Below are 19849 nucleotides of genomic sequence, written 5' to 3'. Positions count from 1 at the left end.
TGTGTGTGTGTGTGTGATCGTGTGTGTGTGAGATCGTGTGTGTGTGTGTGTGTGTGTGAGATCGTGTGTGTGTGTGAGATCGTGTGTGTGTGTGTGTGTGTGTGTGTGTGTGTGTGTGTGTGAGAGATCGAGTGTGTGTGTGTGTGTGTGTGTGTGTATGATCGTGTGTGTGTATGATCGTGTGTGTGTGTGTATGATCGTGTGTGTGTATGATCGTGTGTGTGTGTGTATGATCGTGTGTGTGTGTGTGATCATCATATGAAAGTATTCAGACCCTTTACTATTATTATGTTACAGTCTGATACTAAAATCATTCAGATAAAACAATATAAAGAGAATTAGCTCTGTATAATATATATATATAATGTATAATGACCAAAATAAAAACAGAAATCTAGAAATGTCCATAAGTATTCAGACCCTTTGCAACAATAATACAAAATATAAAAAAGAGCTCAGATGGCTCCTCCTATAGAAAAGGTTACTGATTGGACATGATCGGACCTCTCAATAGAAGGCCTCACAGCTGATAATACAGATCAGAGGAAAAACCAAACCATCAGGTCAACTGCTGCAGAGCTCAGAGACAGGATTGCTGTAAGACACACATCTGGATCAGGCTCCAAAACATGCTGCACTGAAGATTCCCAGGAGCACAATGGCCTCCATATTTCTCATAGTAAAAAAGTGTGGCACAACCAGCTGAGCACTCAGGACCTGAGACTGGGCTGAAGGTTCACCTTCCTACATGAGAACGACCCTAAACACACAGTCAGGACAACACAGGAGTGGATTAGTGACGTCTCTATGTGAAGGTCCTTGAGTGGCCAAGCCAGAGCCTTGACCTGAACCCTATTGAACATCTCTAGAAACACCTGAATGTGACTTCCACTGACGCTCCCCATCCAACCTGCCCCAGCCAGAGAGGATTTGCCCTGAAGAATGGCAGAAATTCCCCAATCCAGGTGTGTAAAGTTCGTTACATCAAACCCAAAACAGACTCGAGACTGGAACTGCTGCTGAAGGAGCTTCAACTAACTACTGAGTAAAGTGTCTGAATACTTATGAACATGTGATATTTTTTATTTGAATTAATTTACAGACATTTCTAGAGTTCTGTTTTCACTGTAATTCTGGAGAACTGAGTGTAGATTCATGAGAAACAAATCAATCTGAGTGATTGTAGGATCAGACTGTAATATAACATAAATAGTGAAGGGTCTAAATACGTTCTGAATGCAGTGTAGATCTGATCAACTGGAAGCTCAACTCAGAACTCAGAACTCCATAATCAGTACAGTCCAGCAGTCTGAGCAACATTACTTCACTTTTCTCTTTTTGAACACTAGATGTCAGGACATGACAGCATCAACCCCTTGTGTGTGTGTGTGTGTGTGTGTGTGTGTGTGTGTGTGTGTGTGTGTGTGTGTGTGTGTGTGTGTGTGTGTGTGTGTGTGTGTGTGTGTGTTTGTATGTATGTGTGTGTGTGTGTGTGTGTGTGTTTGTATGTGTGTGTGTGTGTATATATATGTGTGTGTGTGTGTGTGTGTGTGTGTGTTTGGGACATGAGGTTAACACTGCTGTATAAAAGCTTGGAGATTTACAGGAACTCCAGCAGAACAGTGATGTGTGAGTTCTTACAGATTAAAGCTGATCTCTGTTCTTCTCTTCACTGATCATGAATATGAACCTCACCAGGCTCTGTACTGTCACACACTTCACACATCTGAGGGCTTACACAACACCGAGAACATACTGGGGGGATTGCAATAAAGAGATAGCAAGAGGGGATGGGAGACAGAGGGAAAGAATGAGGGATTGAGAGAGAGAGATAGAGAAAAAAAAAAGAACAAGCCTGTATTAAATTAGAGCATGCCTGTTCTGATGTTGCTAAGCAACCGAACATTCCTCAGTAAAGAACTCTCTCTCTCTCTCTCTCTCTCTCTCTCTCTCTCTCTCTCTCTCTGTGTTTGTCTGTCTGTCTCTCTCTCTGTCTCTCTCTCTCTCTCTCTCTCTCTCTATCTGTCTGTCTGTCTGTCTCTCTCTCTCTCTCTCTGTCTGTTTGTCTGTCTCTCTCTGTCTCTCTCTCTCTCTCTCTCTCTATCTGTCTGTCTGTCTGTCTCTCTCTCTCTCTCTCTGTCTGTTTGTCTGTCTGTCTCTCTCTCTCTCTCTCTCTCTGTCTGTTTGTCTGTCTGTCTGTCTGTCACTCTCTCTCTTTGTCTGTCTGTCTCTCTTTTTCTCTGTGTCTTTCTATCTCTCTGTCTCTCTCTCTCTCTCTCTCGTCGTGTCCCCCCCCCAAAATCTGATTGGGAGATGTGCAGTCACATAAAAAATTACTCATTAATCACTAAAGACATGAATAAATGCAGAAACTCTTACAGGCGCATCATAAACAACATCCTCTACCATGACAACAGAATAAAACCAACTCACTGCTCCACATTTTCAACACAAACAACATCTTCTCCTGCACCTCTAATTCAGACTATACTGTTCCCACTGTACTGTACTCTTCCATTTATACTGTACTCTTCCCACTGTATTGTACTCTTCCCTCTATACTGTACTGTTCCCACTGTACTGTACTCTTCCATTTATACTGTACTGTTCCCACTGTACTGTACTGTTCCCACTGTACTGTACTGTTCCCACTGTACTGTTCCCACTGTACTGTACTCTTCCATTTATACTGTACTCTTCCCACTGTACTGTACTCTTCCCTCTATACTGTACTGTTCCCACTGTACTGTACTCTTCCATTTATACTGTACTCTTCCCACTGTACTGTACTCTTCCCTCTATACTGTACTGTTCCTACTGTACTATTCCCTCTATACTGTACTCTTCCCTCTATACTGTACTGTTCCCACTGTACTGTACTCTTCCCCTTCATACTGTACTGTTCCCACTGTACTGTACTTGTCCCTCTATACTGTACTGTTCCCACTATACTCTTCCCTCTGTACTGTACTCTTCCCTTTATACTGTACTGTACCCTCTGTAATGTACAGTTCTCTCTGCATTGTTCTGTTCTCTCTTTTCTGTTCTGTTCTGTACTGTACTGTTCCTTGTTTACTGCACTTTTCCCTCTGTACTGTTCTGTACTGTGAACATTAAAGTGCACCTGAGAAGAACCAGATACACACATGACAGTTTTCAGATCGAGGGACTGATGTGTAACAGAATCCTATTTTCACTCCAGAAAAAGTGAGAAATGTTTATCATATGATTGTTTTCCCAAAGTGGAACTTTAACAGCTATTTGTACCTGGAGACGAAAAAAACAGACTTTTTAGACACTTAATCAGCGCTCATGTTCTCACCAGATCTGTGCACTCCAAGATTCCTCTGAAACTCCACGGAGGAAGATTAAACATGTGTTAGAAACAACAGCGCCAAACTGAACAAGTGTGTGTTATGTGTGTGTGTATTTCAGAGTTCTACAGTCAGTGAAAATGTAAATGATCCTCTCTTTCAAATTATAGAAAAATCTTCCACTTACTGGTATGAGGAAGAAACCTTGAGCGAAACCAGACTAAAAGGGGAGCCACATCCTCATCCTCACACCAAATGTCCATTTATTACAGTTCCATTATTGTTGAGGTTCTGTTCAGTGATGGACTCTAACATGCACACTTGTTAATGATGACATCATCCAAATATCTCAGTTTACCAAAACACTCCATATCCATGATCCCTCCAGATCTGCTCCTTTACCTCACAAACACCTACTGACTAAAGACTCCACTAAATAAATATGTGTTCAGCCTCGACTTGAACACTGAGACTGTGTCTGAGTCCCGAACACTGATTGGAAGGTTGTTCCAGAACTGTGGGATTTATAAGAGAAACATCTGCCCCCTGCTGGAGTCTTCATTATTTGAGGTACCAACAAATAGCCTGCACCTTTTGATCTAAGTAGGCGTGGAGGATCATACTGGTACAGAAGTTCACTCAGATACTGTGGTGTGAGAGCGTTAAGTGCTTTATACGTCAGTAGTAGTATTTTATAATCAGTGTGAGATGTAATTGGGAGCAGTGTAGATGATTAAAACAGGGCTGATGTGATCATATTTTCTAGATCTAGTGAGGACTCTTGCTGCTGCATTCTGAACTAACTGAAGCTTATTTCTGCACTTACTCCAACACCCAGACAGTAAAGCGTTACAGTAGTCTAATCTAGATGTTACAAAAGCATCTACTAGTTTTTCTGCATCCTGTAACGACATCATATTTCTAATTTTAGCAATATTTCTAAGGTGAAAGAAGGAGATCCTGGTGATATTATTCACGTGAGCATGAGTACTTCTGTCTTATCATAATTTAACAGTAGAGGCAGAGCTTTTTCTTATATATTTATGATTTCTGTTAAAAATGCAACATGGCGTCTGACTTGTGCTTCATCTGCTCTGAATGTCTAAAAGGCCAGAGCAGGTTTGAGTTCCCTCAGCTGTTGACTTCTGGCTGGTCTCAGGTATTTTCCATTAGAATCCTCTTTTAGAAATGTCTTTCTGATGAAGTCCAAATCATGTAATGCATTAGATCTGAGTGAGCAGGATATAATAATGCGCTCTGTAAAAAGAAAAATTGCTTCCATTAATCAAAATGCAATATCTATTGATTAGTATGCAGTTTCCTGGTTGTGATGAGAAAACGAACCGTTATAGACTGCTTGGTAACATATAAGTGCTTTCTCTCGGCTTATCTGGCTTTCTCCGAGTCGGCTTCCTCAAAGTGATCAGAATTTTCTCCTATTTATCACAAAAAAAAGGCATTAGCAAAAGTCAGGAGCTCACAAATCTTTGCTTCGAGGAATTGCTTTGATATTATCAGCAGCAATAACAGGCTGAGGATGAGGAGGTCTTGTTCCTGCTTTAATCCAACATGTGGCCCTTTTCATTTTCTTTACAGGTTTGTGATAAAATTTTAATGGAATTTAAACCCCTTAAGTAACTCGAGTATATTTTCAGTGGGGGACGAATCAGAAGCCTTGGAGCCTGGGGAGAGCAGATGTGTCCAACCTATTAGTCCAATCTATTTTTATGTGTATTTGCAGTTGGATGAGTCGGTTTCAGTGGAAACAGTTTTCTTGGTGGGATAATTAACCTGCAGAGATCTTTTCTGGATCAGGAATTCACCTCTGTATGTTAATTTGAAAACAATGACGGACCGAAGTAATGTGCAGATTAAAAGTCACTCCTCTCCAAACACAGTTATTTCCGTATTCAAACATATCCAGAGAAAAGAAAGTCTCCAGGAAAAACGTACATATTTAACATGCAGTGTGAGGACGTGGCACTGCAGCTCACCTCTATAATATTCACCAACCACTTACACACACCATCAGACCCTTTCCTCCTTCATGTGTGCTAATGCATTAACCAGCTAACCAACCCATCATACCACATTACATCATGATAATGAAACCCCTTTTAGTCCATTTCCACACAACCCATGAGACTGATATCATACTGGAGATTCAGCTGGTCCACTGTTTACTCATGAATATCTGTCCATCACACCTATGATCTTGTCTTTTTACTATGATTTTCTGGTGACACAGAACACTGACCAATGAAATTATTCTTTTTTTTCTTTCTTGTTCTCTTACTCCATTTCGCAGCAATCCCAATGGGGCTCATCGTCATCCCTGGAGACAGTGACCTGGAAACTTGTCGAGTACAGATTGAGAAACTGCAAGAGGTAAAGAGAGAACATGGGGAGCAGTGGGAAGGAAGGAAGGAGAGAGTGTGTGGGAAGGGAAGAGGAAAAGCAGGATAGAGGAAAAAAGAGAAAAGAAGTAAAATAAAGGAAAAGTACAGAAAGTGAGGATGAAGATGGAGATGGACGGAAACTGAACTGGGTGTTTTGGAGTCTCAGACAGAGAGATGATGATGATGATGATGATGATGATGATAATGATGAAGTGGATAGTTTTATCTCCACATTACCCAGAAATGTTCTTCACTTCTCAATCATATCACCATTACTCCAATACCTGAGATGCACGTTTGAGGGAATTTAATTGGAGGATTAGTAAGTGTGTGCTTTAAAGCTCAGTGTCTGAGGCTTTTCAGTGCATTTATACATGTAGGAATATTTATTTTGTAGAAATATTAATATTCTGCACTATTGAATTCTGGACCACTGACCAAAACAAAACCATTTTTTTCAAATATACAAAGTATTTAATTTAGTAGCAGTAGAGTCTGATCAGGAGGTTGTAAGTTTAAATCACAGCAACACCGAACTACCACTGCTGGGCCCCTGAGCAAGGCCCCTAACCCTCACCTGCTCAGCTGTGTAGGTTAGATCATTGCTCTGAATTACAGCTTCTGCCAGAATTCTGTAAATGTAATAACAGTGAAACTTTTCTGATTCAGAGCTTTGCTTTAACACATGCATTCTTCACTTCCACATTTCTTTTGTTTATCTGTTGTTGTTTTTTCCGGGACTAGAATAGGTGTTTATGTGTAATAACTGATTAAGTAATAGACTCCTCATTGCTGAAACCCACATGTTTAGAAGTCTTCTAAAACACCCACATTGAGAGGAAGTGTGCACCTAAATGTTAGCAGCAGTTCACCAGTAAAGAAAAGTTGAAAATGCAACTACAACCTTCAGCCTTTAATCCCCAGTGGTGTTCTGACTCACCTTCTGTGCTTCCATGGTTACTGCACTAAGCCTGGCTCTTCAATTTTACCCACAAGCAGTTTCTCCTAGAAATAAAGACCAGGCCACATTTGGTCAGCATGAGAAATCAGTCAACATTGTTACAGAAACATCAGCATTGTGACTAACAGCATTAATATAAACATGTTTTAGAGCTGCGTTTATATAAAATATTTATATTTAATAATAAATAGAGGTGACTATATAACTAAAATCATGATAGTCCCTGATAGTAAACCCTGTGTGTGTTCTATTTCTCCTCTCTATTCGTTTTTATTTTTTTATTTTACATTTACATTTGCGGCATTTAGCAGACGCCCTTATCCAGAGCGACGTACTAAAGTGTTTTAAGTCTCTAGTAATGAATAAATCTACACTGTACACAAGATAACACACTTAATATAAATATAACTCGAATTCTACAAACTTGGAAAGTGCTAATTTAAGTGTATTTTTTCCACTTCCTCTCTGCAGATCTGAGTTAGGGTTAGGGTTAGGGTTAGAAGCCAGAAGTCTTCTTTGGTTTTGTAACTGGCAGATTAGTGTTGGTATTCTACTGATTTAGACTCATCAGCTCTAACAATATAACCAGCTGTGAAAACACAATAAAGTTTCTCCTCATGCCTCCAAATCAGCTGAGACTCTCTTCAGCCTGGTGTCTAACACCAAGGCGTCAGCAGCAGATCCTTTAAGTCCTGTAAGATGTGGGGTGGAAGCGTCATTGATCAGACTTGTTTGTTCAGAACCTCACGTCCAGGTCGAGTGGAAACCTTGTTTTCTTGTTCCTCAAAGTGTTCATGAACAGTGTGTTTCAGTGTGGATGTGCTGAGAGATCTATCCTGCGAAAAGATGACATTAGAGAACACCGTCACCCTGCAGGGGGTCTGTTAGAGTATTTGTGTAGGTGGTAATTAACATCAGAATAACATAAGCAGTTACATACACACAGCTATCTACATGATGGAAAGTACCCTGATTCATCCAAACAGGGAACCTTTTTCTATTGCTTTATGGTCCAGTTTTGATGACCACAGTCTGAGCTTTGGGGTGATGTACAGAGGCAGCATAAGCTTTCTGACCACTCCTGGCTGTGATGCTGTATGTTCACCCATTTTTCCTTCTTCCAATTCCAGATTTCAGATCCTTCTCGTGCTGTACTAACCCTAACCCTAACCCTAACACCCCCCCACACACACACACACACACACACACACACACACACACACAGCAGACGCCCTTATCCAGAGTGACTTACAAAATGCTTTGAGTCTCTAGCAATGAACACACACACACACACACACACACACACACATTTTTATTCATGTCAGGTCAGGGTTTTTTTTTTTTTTTCTTTCTTTTCTTTAATGTATTCCTCTGTAGATTGTTGGCTCGGATTCATGTACATTAAAGCTGCTGCTCTTTTTCACCAGAAAAGCTTTTAAGGAGAAAAAGCAGCCAAATATTTCCTGCTGCTGCTTCCTCTTGCCTCGCTGACACACACTTTCAGAATCTTCTTAATTGGTCATTCAGCTCTCTGCGGGTGTAGCAGGGTTTCTCACTTGCATTCTAGTAAACCTCAGTGTTCTAAGCCAAGCTGAAAAACCTCATTCTCATCATCCCAGTGTTGCTTAAAGTTACACAAACCTGATAATTAGATGAAGGTTCTGACGATGTTCTTGTGGGGTTCAGTTTCTATCATTAAATTCTCTGGTACTAAATAAATCTAAACACTGATGAGAAAAAGAAAGACGGGTGAAATACAACAGACGTCTGGCATGAGAGGGAGGATTTCACTAATCTGCTAATAACCTGTTTACTAATCTGCTAATAACCTGTTTACTAACCCATTTACTAACCCACTCATTAACTTATTCACTAACCCACTCATTAACTTATTCACTAACCCACTCATTAACTTATTCACTAACCCACTCATTAACTTATTCACTAACCCACTCATTAACTTATTCACTAACCCACTCATTAACTTATTCACTAACCCACCCACTAACCAACGTTAGCCAGTCGTGTCTAATGGAGGAACCCAACCACATCCATGTGAGCCGTGTGTGTGTGTGTGTGTGTGTGTGTGTGTGTGTGTGTGTGTGTGTGTGTGTGTGTATGGTGCGTGTGTGAGAGACTATAAAAGTTCTTGCTGTAATATTGTGGATAGCATGTGGATCCTGTAGGTGGGATGTATTTATTCAGGACTTGTGGGAATGTGTGTGTGTGTGTGTGTGTGTGTGTGTGTGTGTGTGTGTGTGTGTGTGTGTGTGTGTGTGTGGGATCTCTTGTATCCTGCAGGACTTTGTGTCATGTCACCCATCTCTGGTGCGAGTGCTGCTGCAGGTGGGTGAAAGAGCTCGATTGTGAGAGAGACCTGGAGCAATCTCAGGAACAATCATGGAAAACTAAAAGGTGTAAATGTTCCCAGAGGAACGCAGTCACACGCCAGCCACAGTCTGATTAAACACAAAGGAGCTTGTTGAAGCAGAAGATTTGTGCTCCTGTCTGTGACTCTCAGGATATTTGGTGGATGGTTTTTATTCCTCTGAGTAAGCGTCTAAATTGAAAAACAGATGTTTGTCTTTCAGAATAAAAAAAAAAAAAAAAAAGCTCTTTTCTGTTTGGTCTCAAGCAGAGCGTAATCTCCTCCCTGGGTTTCTCCTCTCCCTCCTCCACTCAGTTCCTCCTGAACCCTGCTCTGCTTCTGCTCTTTCACCCACACAGGAGGGAGAATTTACTGTTCAGCATTTTAAACACTTTCATTCACTAGTAGTGTTGTGTATTTAATAATGCAACACTTAGTGCTTCCTGCTTGTTCCTGAGGCTCCTTGCGTTATTAATGGTGTTTGTGGGATCAGAAAGTTGCTGTGTTGTGCTTTATTGTGTTTATTGTGGTGTTGTGTGTGTTTGTGGTACCGAAGGCTTTTGCTGGAATTTGTATTGGTATTGTAGAGGTTCAGTATGTCCCTGATTTCTGTTTATTCATTGTTGAAATCTGTTTGTGTGTGTGTGTTTGTGTGTGTGTGTGCGCGTGTGTGCGTGCATGCGTGCGCGTGCGTGTGCGTGTGCGTGCATGCGTGCACGTGCGTGTGTGTGTGTGTGTGTGTGTGTGTGCCCCAGAGGTGGAAAGTAAAGAAGTACAAATACTTCGTTACTGTACTTAAGTAGATTTTTTTGATATCAGTTTTTTACTCCACTATTTATTTTTCAGACATTTTATTTTTATTCATTACATTTGTACACAAATATCTGTACTTTTTACTTCTTACATTTTCAAAACTGGTTCGTTACTTTAGTTTTAATCCATTGATTTGGTGAAATATCAATATTTTTTATTTTCACTGTGTCGATTTCAGCCGAACAACTGATTTCACGTCTTTCTATATGTGGATGTTCCGCCTGGACTCATTCATTTTTAGTTAGTTTTGTATTAATGAATATTTTAAGGATGTAAAATTCAAATGAAGATTCTTTTAAATTGAACAAAATTTTATTAACACGATATCAATTCAGCACATTTCTTTTTTACCATTTTTATAAAAAATATAACTACATAATTAACTAAATATAAAAGAGGTGAAATTAAAACCTTCAGCACAACAAACATTTATTCACGACGTCCCTTCTTTACTTAGATATAAAATAAATTCTCAAATCTTTCTTTACTTAGATATGAAAAGTCTCAAATCAAACCCCAAATCCACCATGATTGTGGGTTTTTCCCTCATAATGGAGAAACAAACTTAAATTACTGACTTTATTGATCGTACAGATAAAAACAATTCATCATTTAAATCTGTAAAATGTGTAATTTTATTTATATTCACTTTTAATAACAACAAAACTTGTGTAACGGTAAATATGTTGCATCCAAATTTCTTCATGCTCCATGTTGCTTATTATTAAGTATTAAAAACAGGAAGTATTAATATATGGTAGATTTAGAACAGATAGAAATGTTTGATTAAGTTGTGATTAAATATTTAATTTGATGAACAGCTCTAATATTAATATGATGTGAGGTTCAGTTTCCAGTGTGACACTAAAACAGGTAGAATAATAAATACTTTTTACTGAAGAACATGTCAGAGACAAAACTTCTTTACTTTCACTTGAGTAAAAAAGTATAAATCAGAACTTCAACTTTTCCCCGAGTATTTTAAATCATCAGTATCTGCACTTCTAAAGTAAAGGATGTGTGGACTTTTGCCACCTCTGGTGTGTGCATGCGTGTGTGTGTGTGTTATGTGTCTGTGAAACTCCAGTTAACACTGAGAAGGAGATGGTAATCATTTTTCTATGTAGGATGTAATAAAGCAGCACCGTTTCTAGATGTAGGCAAACTTAGACAATTGCAACCAGCTGGGGGCGCCAGTGAGCATCCTCGTCCTAACCCATTTAAATGATTGACCTGTTCTTTATAATATGCAGTAGTTTAACATACAGTACGTGTTTACATACTTGAATCCAGGCAATTTTGCAATGATTATTGAATGTGTTCAACTTTTTGTGTGGAATGTTGTGAATGATTTGTATGGTGTGGGGGCGGAGCATTGTGGTGGGAGGGCGGAGCCACTGGCGGCGGTGGTAGTGGGGGCGATAGGAATCCTTGCCTAAGGTTCCAAAAAGGCTAGAAACGGCCCTGTAATAAAACACAGATCCATCTTTATGTGCTGTAGTGATGTGCAGATAAACACAAACGACATGTTTTTTTTTCCTCCTGTCTTCATGCAGGCAGGTGATGAGACCAAATCCAAAACACTGTCGTGTCAGAGACTGTCTCCAAAGTGGTGCTTCCTGGACTGTAAGTAATGCTCGTCTTTCATGCCTTAGGGTTATTATTGTTCTGAAGGCCGAATTGGACGAGTTCTTTTTTTTTTTTTTTTTTTCATTTCTCATTGTCGCTTTTGTTGTGTGTGTGTGTGTGTGTGTGTGTGTGTGTGTGTGTGTGTGTGTCTGTGTGTGTGTTTCCTTTATGATGTTGTTTTTTTTTTTTGATGTAAAGGAGGGAAACGCAGTTCGTTCTGAAAGGATGCACGTTACATGGTTTCAGTTTTCAGATCAGTGCTACAATGGCAGGATAATGAAAGAGAGAGTTGTGTTATGTAAATATTACAAGCGCTCTGCTTCTCCAGATGTGGTCTAACATGACGGCTCTGTCTCTCCAACTTAGCCTTGAAAAAAACAGCCAGCTTGCTCAGTGGCCCAACCGTAATTAAATAAAGGTTAAGAAAGGTTCAGATTGAGGAGAGAATATTCACTGACATTTCTGCCCTAATGAGCAGGCCATTACCCGGCCAGCATTTCTGCCAGAGAAGAGAAGGGGAAGTTACAGGAGGAGACAGACGCAGGGAGGGAGACATTCTGTTTTCCTGGACTAATTAGATGTCTGACATGATGGACTCGATAGGGTGTTCTTCTCCTGCCATCTCCAGGCTGGCTCTAATTCTACTCATTTCTCATTGTGCAAAAGCCATGAAAGTGCACACACACACACACACACACACACACACACACACACACACACAGACATGCACACACACACACAGCATTAACTATAAGGTCTACAGCTTGAAATAGGATTTCTGTAATTCCACAGAAACAGACCTCGGATGAACCTGACACTGAACACTGACCAGAACCCTTTAAACCAACAGCAACCTGTTTTTTTCCAGAACCATTAGAGCAAAAACCCCTCTGGCCAGAACCATTTAACCGATCTGCATCCTTGTCTGCTGGACACCATCTCCCAGTGCAGAAATCCTCCAGCCAACACAGCACTGTAGTCCAGAGCCGTAAAAGCCAGAACGAACTACTAACTTCTGCAATATTGACGATCCATTCTAGACAAATCAGAAATCCTGATCCTTCACCTACCAGAATCCAGAACCCACAACTGCTCAAATATTGCTTTTCAAACATTTGATATATTTATACATACAAAGTGGTATCAAAATGGTTCGAGACAAGTTTTGTAACACGCCAACAGATCGCAGCACAAGGCTGCATGCACAGTCACAGGGAGCACCAGCCGTCATGTCAGTGAGCTTCTCACGCGTGAAACAACACGGTCTCACTTCCGCACCCACACTATTCACCAGATTTGACTCCTGCAGACTTCACCCTCTTCCCGAAGATAAAGATACAATCAAAGGTCATTGTTTTGCCGCCATCGTGGAGATCCAGTGCGGAAGAAGAAAAGAAGACTTCCAGGACACGTTCCAGAAGACCACTAGGAGATGCTGTATTGCTGTGTAAAGGAACTATCTTGAAGGTGATCGTTTGAAAACGTAGATAAATAAAATACTTTTTGTAAGCAGAGCGAGGCTTTCTCTCTAACCCTAACCCTAACTTTCTAAAACCACCGCATATTTATATTAATATATAACTGAAAAGCCTTACCCACTGAGCCGCAGTTCTCCCCCTACCCCGGGTCGGTGTCTGTGGAATAGTAATTGCCAACTGGACCCCAGTTTTTTTAGAAAATGTAAACTGTTTCAGGTCTAATCCCATTCTGTTCTTCTGAACTATTAGAAACAGCACCATGAACATTCCAACCAAACTCACAATCAGTGCTGCACTTTCACAACAATGCCTCGTCCTTACTGCAGCTGCGACAGAGACAAATCCTCTCGCTCAAAACCACATGTAGCTCAATGACTTCTCTCTCCTCTAAACATCTACATCTACTGTCTCCTCTAAACATCTACTGTCTCCTCCATACATCTACATCTACTGTCTCCTCTAAACATCTACATCTACTGTCCTCCAAACATCTACATCTACTGTCTCCCCCAAACATCTACTGTCTCCTCCAAACATCTACATCTACTGTCTCCCCCAAACATCTACATCTACTGTCTCCTCCAAACATCTACATCTACTGTCTCCCCCAAACATCTACTGTCTCCTCCAAACATCTACATCTACTGTCTCCTCCAAACATCTACTGTCTCCTCCAAACATCTACATCTACTGTCTCCCCCAAACATCTACTGTCTCCTCCAAACATCTACATCTACTGTCTCCCCCAAACATCTACATCTACTGTCTCCTCCAAACATCTACATCTACTGTCTCCCCAAACATCTACTGTCTCCTCCAAACATCTACATCTACTGTCTCCCCCAAACATCTACATCTACTGTCTCCTCCAAACATATACATCTACTGTCTCCAAACATCTACTGTCTCCTCCAAACATCTACTGTCTCCTCCATACATCTACATCTACTGTCTCCTCTAAACATCTACTGTCTCCTCCAAACATCTACATCTACTGTCTCCTCCAAACATCTACTGTCTCCTCCAAACATCTACATCTACTGTCTCCTCTAAACATCTTCTGTCCCCTCTAAACATCTACATCTACTGTCCCCTCCAAACTTCTACATCTACTGTCTCCTCTGAAGTGTTGTGTGAAGAAAACAGAAAAGAATGAATGTTGTGGTGAGATCTGTGTCTCTGTAGTCGTGTTAAAGGTTTTTTGAAGGCATATGGTGATGTATTTGTGATTATAATGCCCTCTGTTTCATTGGAACTGTGCGTGTGTGCGTGTGTGCGCGTGTGCACGTGTGTGCGTGCGTGCGTGCGTGTGTGCGTGTGTGCGTGTGTTCTTTTAGAGGTGGGCGTATGTTTGTGTACATGTTTTAAAAGCTGTGTTAATGTTCAATTATTACATTTTTTTCTCTCTTAATCACATCATCCTGACTCAGTTCCCTGCAACACTTTAATAAAATCACTGAATCCATTAATCGATCAATTATTTGGAAAAGCAGTCTGACCTTCAGGGAGCATCAACTCCACCAACATCAGTCCATAAACCCGTTCCTGTTCAAAATATAAATTACTGCCACACCCAGTCATGTCTAATGAAGGAACCCAACCACATCCATGTGTGTATGGGGGTGTGTGTGTGTGTGGTTGGGGGTCTGTTTGTGTGCATGTGTGTGTCTGTTTGTGTGCATGTGTATGTTGTGTGTGTTTTTGTTTAAAATATAAATTACTGCCGCACCAGTCGTGTCTAATGGAGGAACCCAACCACATCCGTGTGTGTGTGTGTCTGTGTGTGTCTATGTGTGGGTGTGTGTGTGTGTGTGTGTGTGTGTGTGTGTGTGTGTGTGTGTGTGTACAGTTCAGGTTCTGTTCTCAGTGGTGTGTTGTCTTGTTTTCACAGCGACTACAGCAGATCGATTCTACAGGATTGACCGAGCGCAGGTGAGTGTGTTCATGTTTATTGTAATTTTCTTGGAATGTTCTCACTGAACATGTTGGAACCATAAGCTGCTTTATTACATTAACATTGGATTTATTATCAGTTCCTTTAGTTTTGTAAGAGTGGAGTTTAATCCAAACTCAAAAACAAGGAGTTTATCAGGAATGTAAATAACTTCCACCTGAGCAGTTCAGCAGGAAAACATTCAGGAATACAACACTGTCAAATCAAAACATTTTTGTTTTTGTCAAATAAACATTCATATATGACACGTAGCCAAACGCTTTTTACCTCTGCCCCACTTGTAAATATAAATATAAATATAAAAAATATTAAAGAAATATAAAGTATAAATAAAAGTTTAAATATATTTATAAAATATAAGGATAAAAATATATACATATAGTACATGTTTATGTGTGTGTGTGTGTGTGTGTGTGTGTGTGTGTGTGTGTGTGTGTGTGTGTGTGTGTGTATTAGGAACACTTGCACTATGTAACAGAAATCTCTCAGGATGAACTGTTTATTCTGGACCCTGAGTTGGTCCTGACTGAGAATGTGAGCACGTCTCCTGGAATGCCCGACCTGGTGGACTCATCTACAGACATCTCCACAACTCAACACAAATTTGCCTTCCCATCATCCTCGTCGTCTCCTCCCTCCTCTCCAACACCCAGGTCAGCAAAAACATCACCAAATCCAGCTCTAATGGTATTCAGATTTGCTGAGCTCCTGAGCAGGAGACGGGGAACTGTGGGGGAATCAGAACTTTACAGCTGTAATCATCAACATTACAGTGGTGAAGATGCTACAGATAGTGTAAAACACATTACTGTCCTGTGTAGAACATTTTAAAGAGTGTAAAGAACTTTCTCTTTCTGCTCCGATCAGCTCATTTCTCATACACTGGAAGAAGTTCTGTTAGATCAGATCAGAGGAACATGTGGTTCTAAATCAAATTTAGATATTTGTGTATAAACCACGACAAGAAGGAAAATGAACGATCAACATTTAGATAGAACCTTTTTACCCATCTGTAACAGGGTGCTAATAATTTTGGAATTATAAACTGTATAATAGATGAAAGACTGAAATCGTCTGTTTGTGTTTCTGCTGCTGTTTCGTGTTTGAAGCTTTAAATAGAGAGCAGTGGGGAAGCAGTGCAGGATTACGCTTGAAATGGAATATCTAATAAAAGCCAACTGCAATAGAAAAACTGTGCGCGTATGTGTATGTGTTGGGGTGTGTGCGTGTGTGTGTGTGGGGGTTGTGTGCGTGCATGCGTGTGTGTGTGTGGGGGTAGTGTGCGTACATGCATGTGTGTGGGGGTTGCGTGTGTGTCGGGGGTGTGGGGGTGCGTGCGTGTGTGTGTGTGTGCGGGCGGGCGTGTGTGTGTGTGTGTGTGTGTGTGTGTGTGTGTGTGTGTGTGTGTGTGTGTGCATACATTCCTCATCCAGAACATGTACCAGATTGGAAATGGAAAATGAAACTGCACTTGTTTCCTCGTTAGTGTGTTTAATGATGGAAGCTCGACTCGTTTTTTATTGACCACGCAGCTCGATCTTAATCACTGCAGAACTGCACTTATTATCCCCAGAACTCACGACCTCCAGCCCCGGGTGCTTTACCAGGACGTGCTGGTCGATCTAGTACGTTACATCACAACATAATGAACATGGATATGACGTGTGATCCTTTTCCTGCTCTTCCTGTCGCTCTTTCTCACCGTGCGTGTGTGTGTGTGTGCGGGCGCGGGCGGGCGTGTGTGTGTGCGCGCGTGTGTGTGTTCTCCCTGTAATCACTCTAAGTGTAAGGGCACTAAACCTGGTGTTTCTGAACCATGTGTTCCTCACACACACACACACACACACACACACACACACATATGCACACACACACCCCTCCATGTGCACTGGTGCAGCTCGAGAGTGTGTACGAGTGTTTTCATGTACAGTTTCCTCCAGTAACAGTTCAGCTGATGAAGTAAATGGGACCAAATTCTCCCATTGTTGATATTTTCACATTGTTTCACAAACTAACCCTAAATGTGAGTAAAGTGTGAGACTCCTCGACTCCCTGTACGTCACTCTGCAGTGCACTCGTGATGATTTTCACCGTGTGTGTGTGTGTGTCGTGTACTAACATATCATGTGTGTATTTTATTTGTATTATTTGAGTGCACATAATCTGAGAATTAATCCAGATAGAGTTGAATCTTTAATCTGGTCAGATTCTGCGGCACTGATTAAATCCTCATACATGTGTTTCACATTTCTGAACTTTAAAAGTGCTGCCGATCTGCATAAAATTATTCACTGGCTTTGGTGAAATTTCCAGCGTTGCCAGATTTTCATCAGAAATTAAAACCTCTCCAAAACAGTTCAAAGTTCAGAGTTTTAAAATAATCTCTAATGTTCCTTTTCTTCTCAAAGAGCATCTACTAGAATAAAAATAAGTCATAAACACTAGAGACTTGTTTACACAAACATGTTTTTACTGATTTCTTCCACTATGTCCTGAGTTCAAATAATTGTTATTTATATACAGATTTGTATTTCTCTTCAGTACAGTAATGTATATATGAGGTGGAATAAAAAGTTTGGAGACTCGCTCTGTTTACAAGAAAGTACGAGCCGGTGCCGGATCTTCATCTCTGGGAAGATATCGAAATCTGGCGAGTATTGTGGGTGCAGAAGTGGGATCATGTTGTTTCACGTGTGAGGAGGAGCTTGGTGACTGTATCGCACTTGTTGAGAACAGCACCACTCACACTGCTTCTGATGTACACAGGACGATGTTTTTGGCACATTGACTTATGAAGGTCGGTGCTTCCTGTGACTGTGCGTGCAGCCTTGTGCTGACATTTGCTGGCTGGTTACAGAATTAATCTAAAAACGTTTTGATATCACCTCGTGTACATCCTCGTGCTGGTGTTTAGATTTTCTCTGTGTGAGAAGGAACCGTGGTAACTCCAGGAGGAACCTCCCTGAAAGTGAAAGTTAAAGCTGTTTTTCTTGCAGAAGTGTGTACTGTAGCTTGTAGTGGACCAGGAAGGTGTGTTGAGTTAAGGTCAGTGATGATCAACCACATCATGGTACATTTCCAGTTTCTTCAGTGACTCACGCTGCTGCAAACCACAAATTAATTTTAATCTTGTAAAATAGAAGCAGCTAAAAGTTCTAAGCATCAACCCCCCGCTACACACACACACACACACACACACACACACACACACACACACACACAGCTGCTGGTGGAAGATACTGTTGTGCTGAAGGGGAAATGAAATAAATGTGATTGATGAAAATCCATGCGTGTACACAGGAGGTATTGATGATGTGTCTCTCAGTGTTAGAAGTTCAGTCTGAGCTGGAGCTTGTGAACATGACTGTAACTCTGTACAGCTGATTAGTGAGATGTTTCTTCTGTGCAGCTTGTGGTTGTTAGCAGCAGAACGGACGGCGTGTTTTCAGTGTTTTATATGTTTGTCTCCTGCATGATTACTGGAAGCTCCGAGCCTCTGTACTGATCTGTAACTGATCAAAAACCCGAGGCGAGTTTGTGTTGGAGGCTCTGCTGCCTTCATCACGTCTGCATCGAGCTCACATTAGGATGTAATAAACCGATATCACGTGTGGTTGTTAAAGCGTGACATGCTGCGTCTGAGTCCTGCGACTGCTTTTATTTAGAAATGTGTTTCTCCTAATTTACTCGTGCTGTGTGTTTAACCGTGTGTGAAATCTGAACGTCTCAGAGCTGCTGCTTCTTCATCAGCTGTACATTCATTAAAATAAATATACGCTTTTATTCCTGCTTTCAGACAAGAAACATCATTTACACACACACACACACACACACACACACACACACACACGCTTCAGTCTGACTTCTCTCTTTTCATTCTTTCACCATTTACCTTTTCATGTCTTATTTCTTTTTATGTATCATTTTCTGTGTGTGTGTGTGTGTGTGTGTGTGTGTGTGTGTGTCTGTGTGTGTTGTATAAATCTATCCAGCACTTTCTTATTTACACAAACACACACACACACACACACACACACACACAGAAAGCGAGAGAGAGCAGAAGAGTCAGAAAGAGAGGTCTATTTTTCAGATCATTGCGCCTCGATCACTCTGGGGGACGAAACACTGAACCCACACTGAGTCAACATACTTTTGTTCGACTCCCACACAAATACATATGAAAAATTGGCAAAAAGACTAGAGGTGAACTCACAACTGTGTGTGTGTGTGTGTGTGTGTGTGTGTGTGTGTGTGTGTGTGTGTGTGAGTGAGCGTGTGTGTGTTTGTGTGTGTGTGTTTGGATGTGTGTGTGTGTGTGTGTGTGTGTGTGTGTGTGTGTGTGTGTGTGTGTGTGTGTGTAAGTGAATTAGTGAGTGTGTGTGTGTGTGTGTGTGTGTGTGTGTAAGTAAATTAGTGAGTGTGTGTGTATATACAGTAGCTGTGAGCTTCACTCTTTTCCACACAAAACACATTTCACAGAGAAGACAACATTCTCCAGATATGCTGTTGTGAAGAAAGAGTGGTGTGAGGAGCGTGAGGAGCGTGAGCTTGTTCAGGTGGAGGTGTTTTATGAAGAGGATGAGAGACTCATGTAGCCTGATGTTTGCAGATTAGCAGTGCAGCAGCTCTGCCATTTCCTGAGCACTCCACAGCTGTAGTGGCTCTTCAGCTGCTGATGTGAGCGTCAGGCGCTCGGAGCTGGTGAAGAGCACTACAGTAATGTTCTGCATGAAACAGGAGCCCACAGAACTGATGTGTGTAATGTAGTGGTGTAGACTAAAGCACATGAATGCACCATAAACCTTCTGGTTCCTCTCCACTTCTCTCCCTGAAATGATCTGCTGCAGCAGACCCGCATCTTCATGCTCTGATACAAAAGCACATCAATACCAAGTTCTTAATGTCACAGCATGTCTGAGAACCTGCTCGCCAT

General features: G+C 41.1%; 1 protein-coding gene across 1 annotated transcript in view; it reads left to right on the top strand.

The window, feature by feature from the left end:
• dgkza (diacylglycerol kinase, zeta a) overlaps positions 1 to 19849 on the top strand; it is a 77033-nt gene that overhangs the window by 38013 nt on the left and 19171 nt on the right. The window contains exons 27-31 of the mRNA XM_046840024.1: positions 5623 to 5702; positions 8976 to 9020; positions 11412 to 11481; positions 14854 to 14894; positions 15373 to 15569. Coding sequence (XP_046695980.1) covers positions 5623 to 5702; positions 8976 to 9020; positions 11412 to 11481; positions 14854 to 14894; positions 15373 to 15569 — 433 coding nt within the window. The remainder of the gene's footprint in view (positions 1 to 5622; positions 5703 to 8975; positions 9021 to 11411; positions 11482 to 14853; positions 14895 to 15372; positions 15570 to 19849) is intronic.

The sequence above is a fragment of the Silurus meridionalis genome, chromosome 26 (assembly GCF_014805685.1).
Source record: "Silurus meridionalis isolate SWU-2019-XX chromosome 26, ASM1480568v1, whole genome shotgun sequence".
In the NCBI taxonomy this organism is placed as follows: Eukaryota; Metazoa; Chordata; class Actinopteri; order Siluriformes; family Siluridae; genus Silurus; species Silurus meridionalis.
Note: the sequence above shows the minus strand (reverse complement) of the source record. Positions and strands in the feature narration are given on the sequence as shown.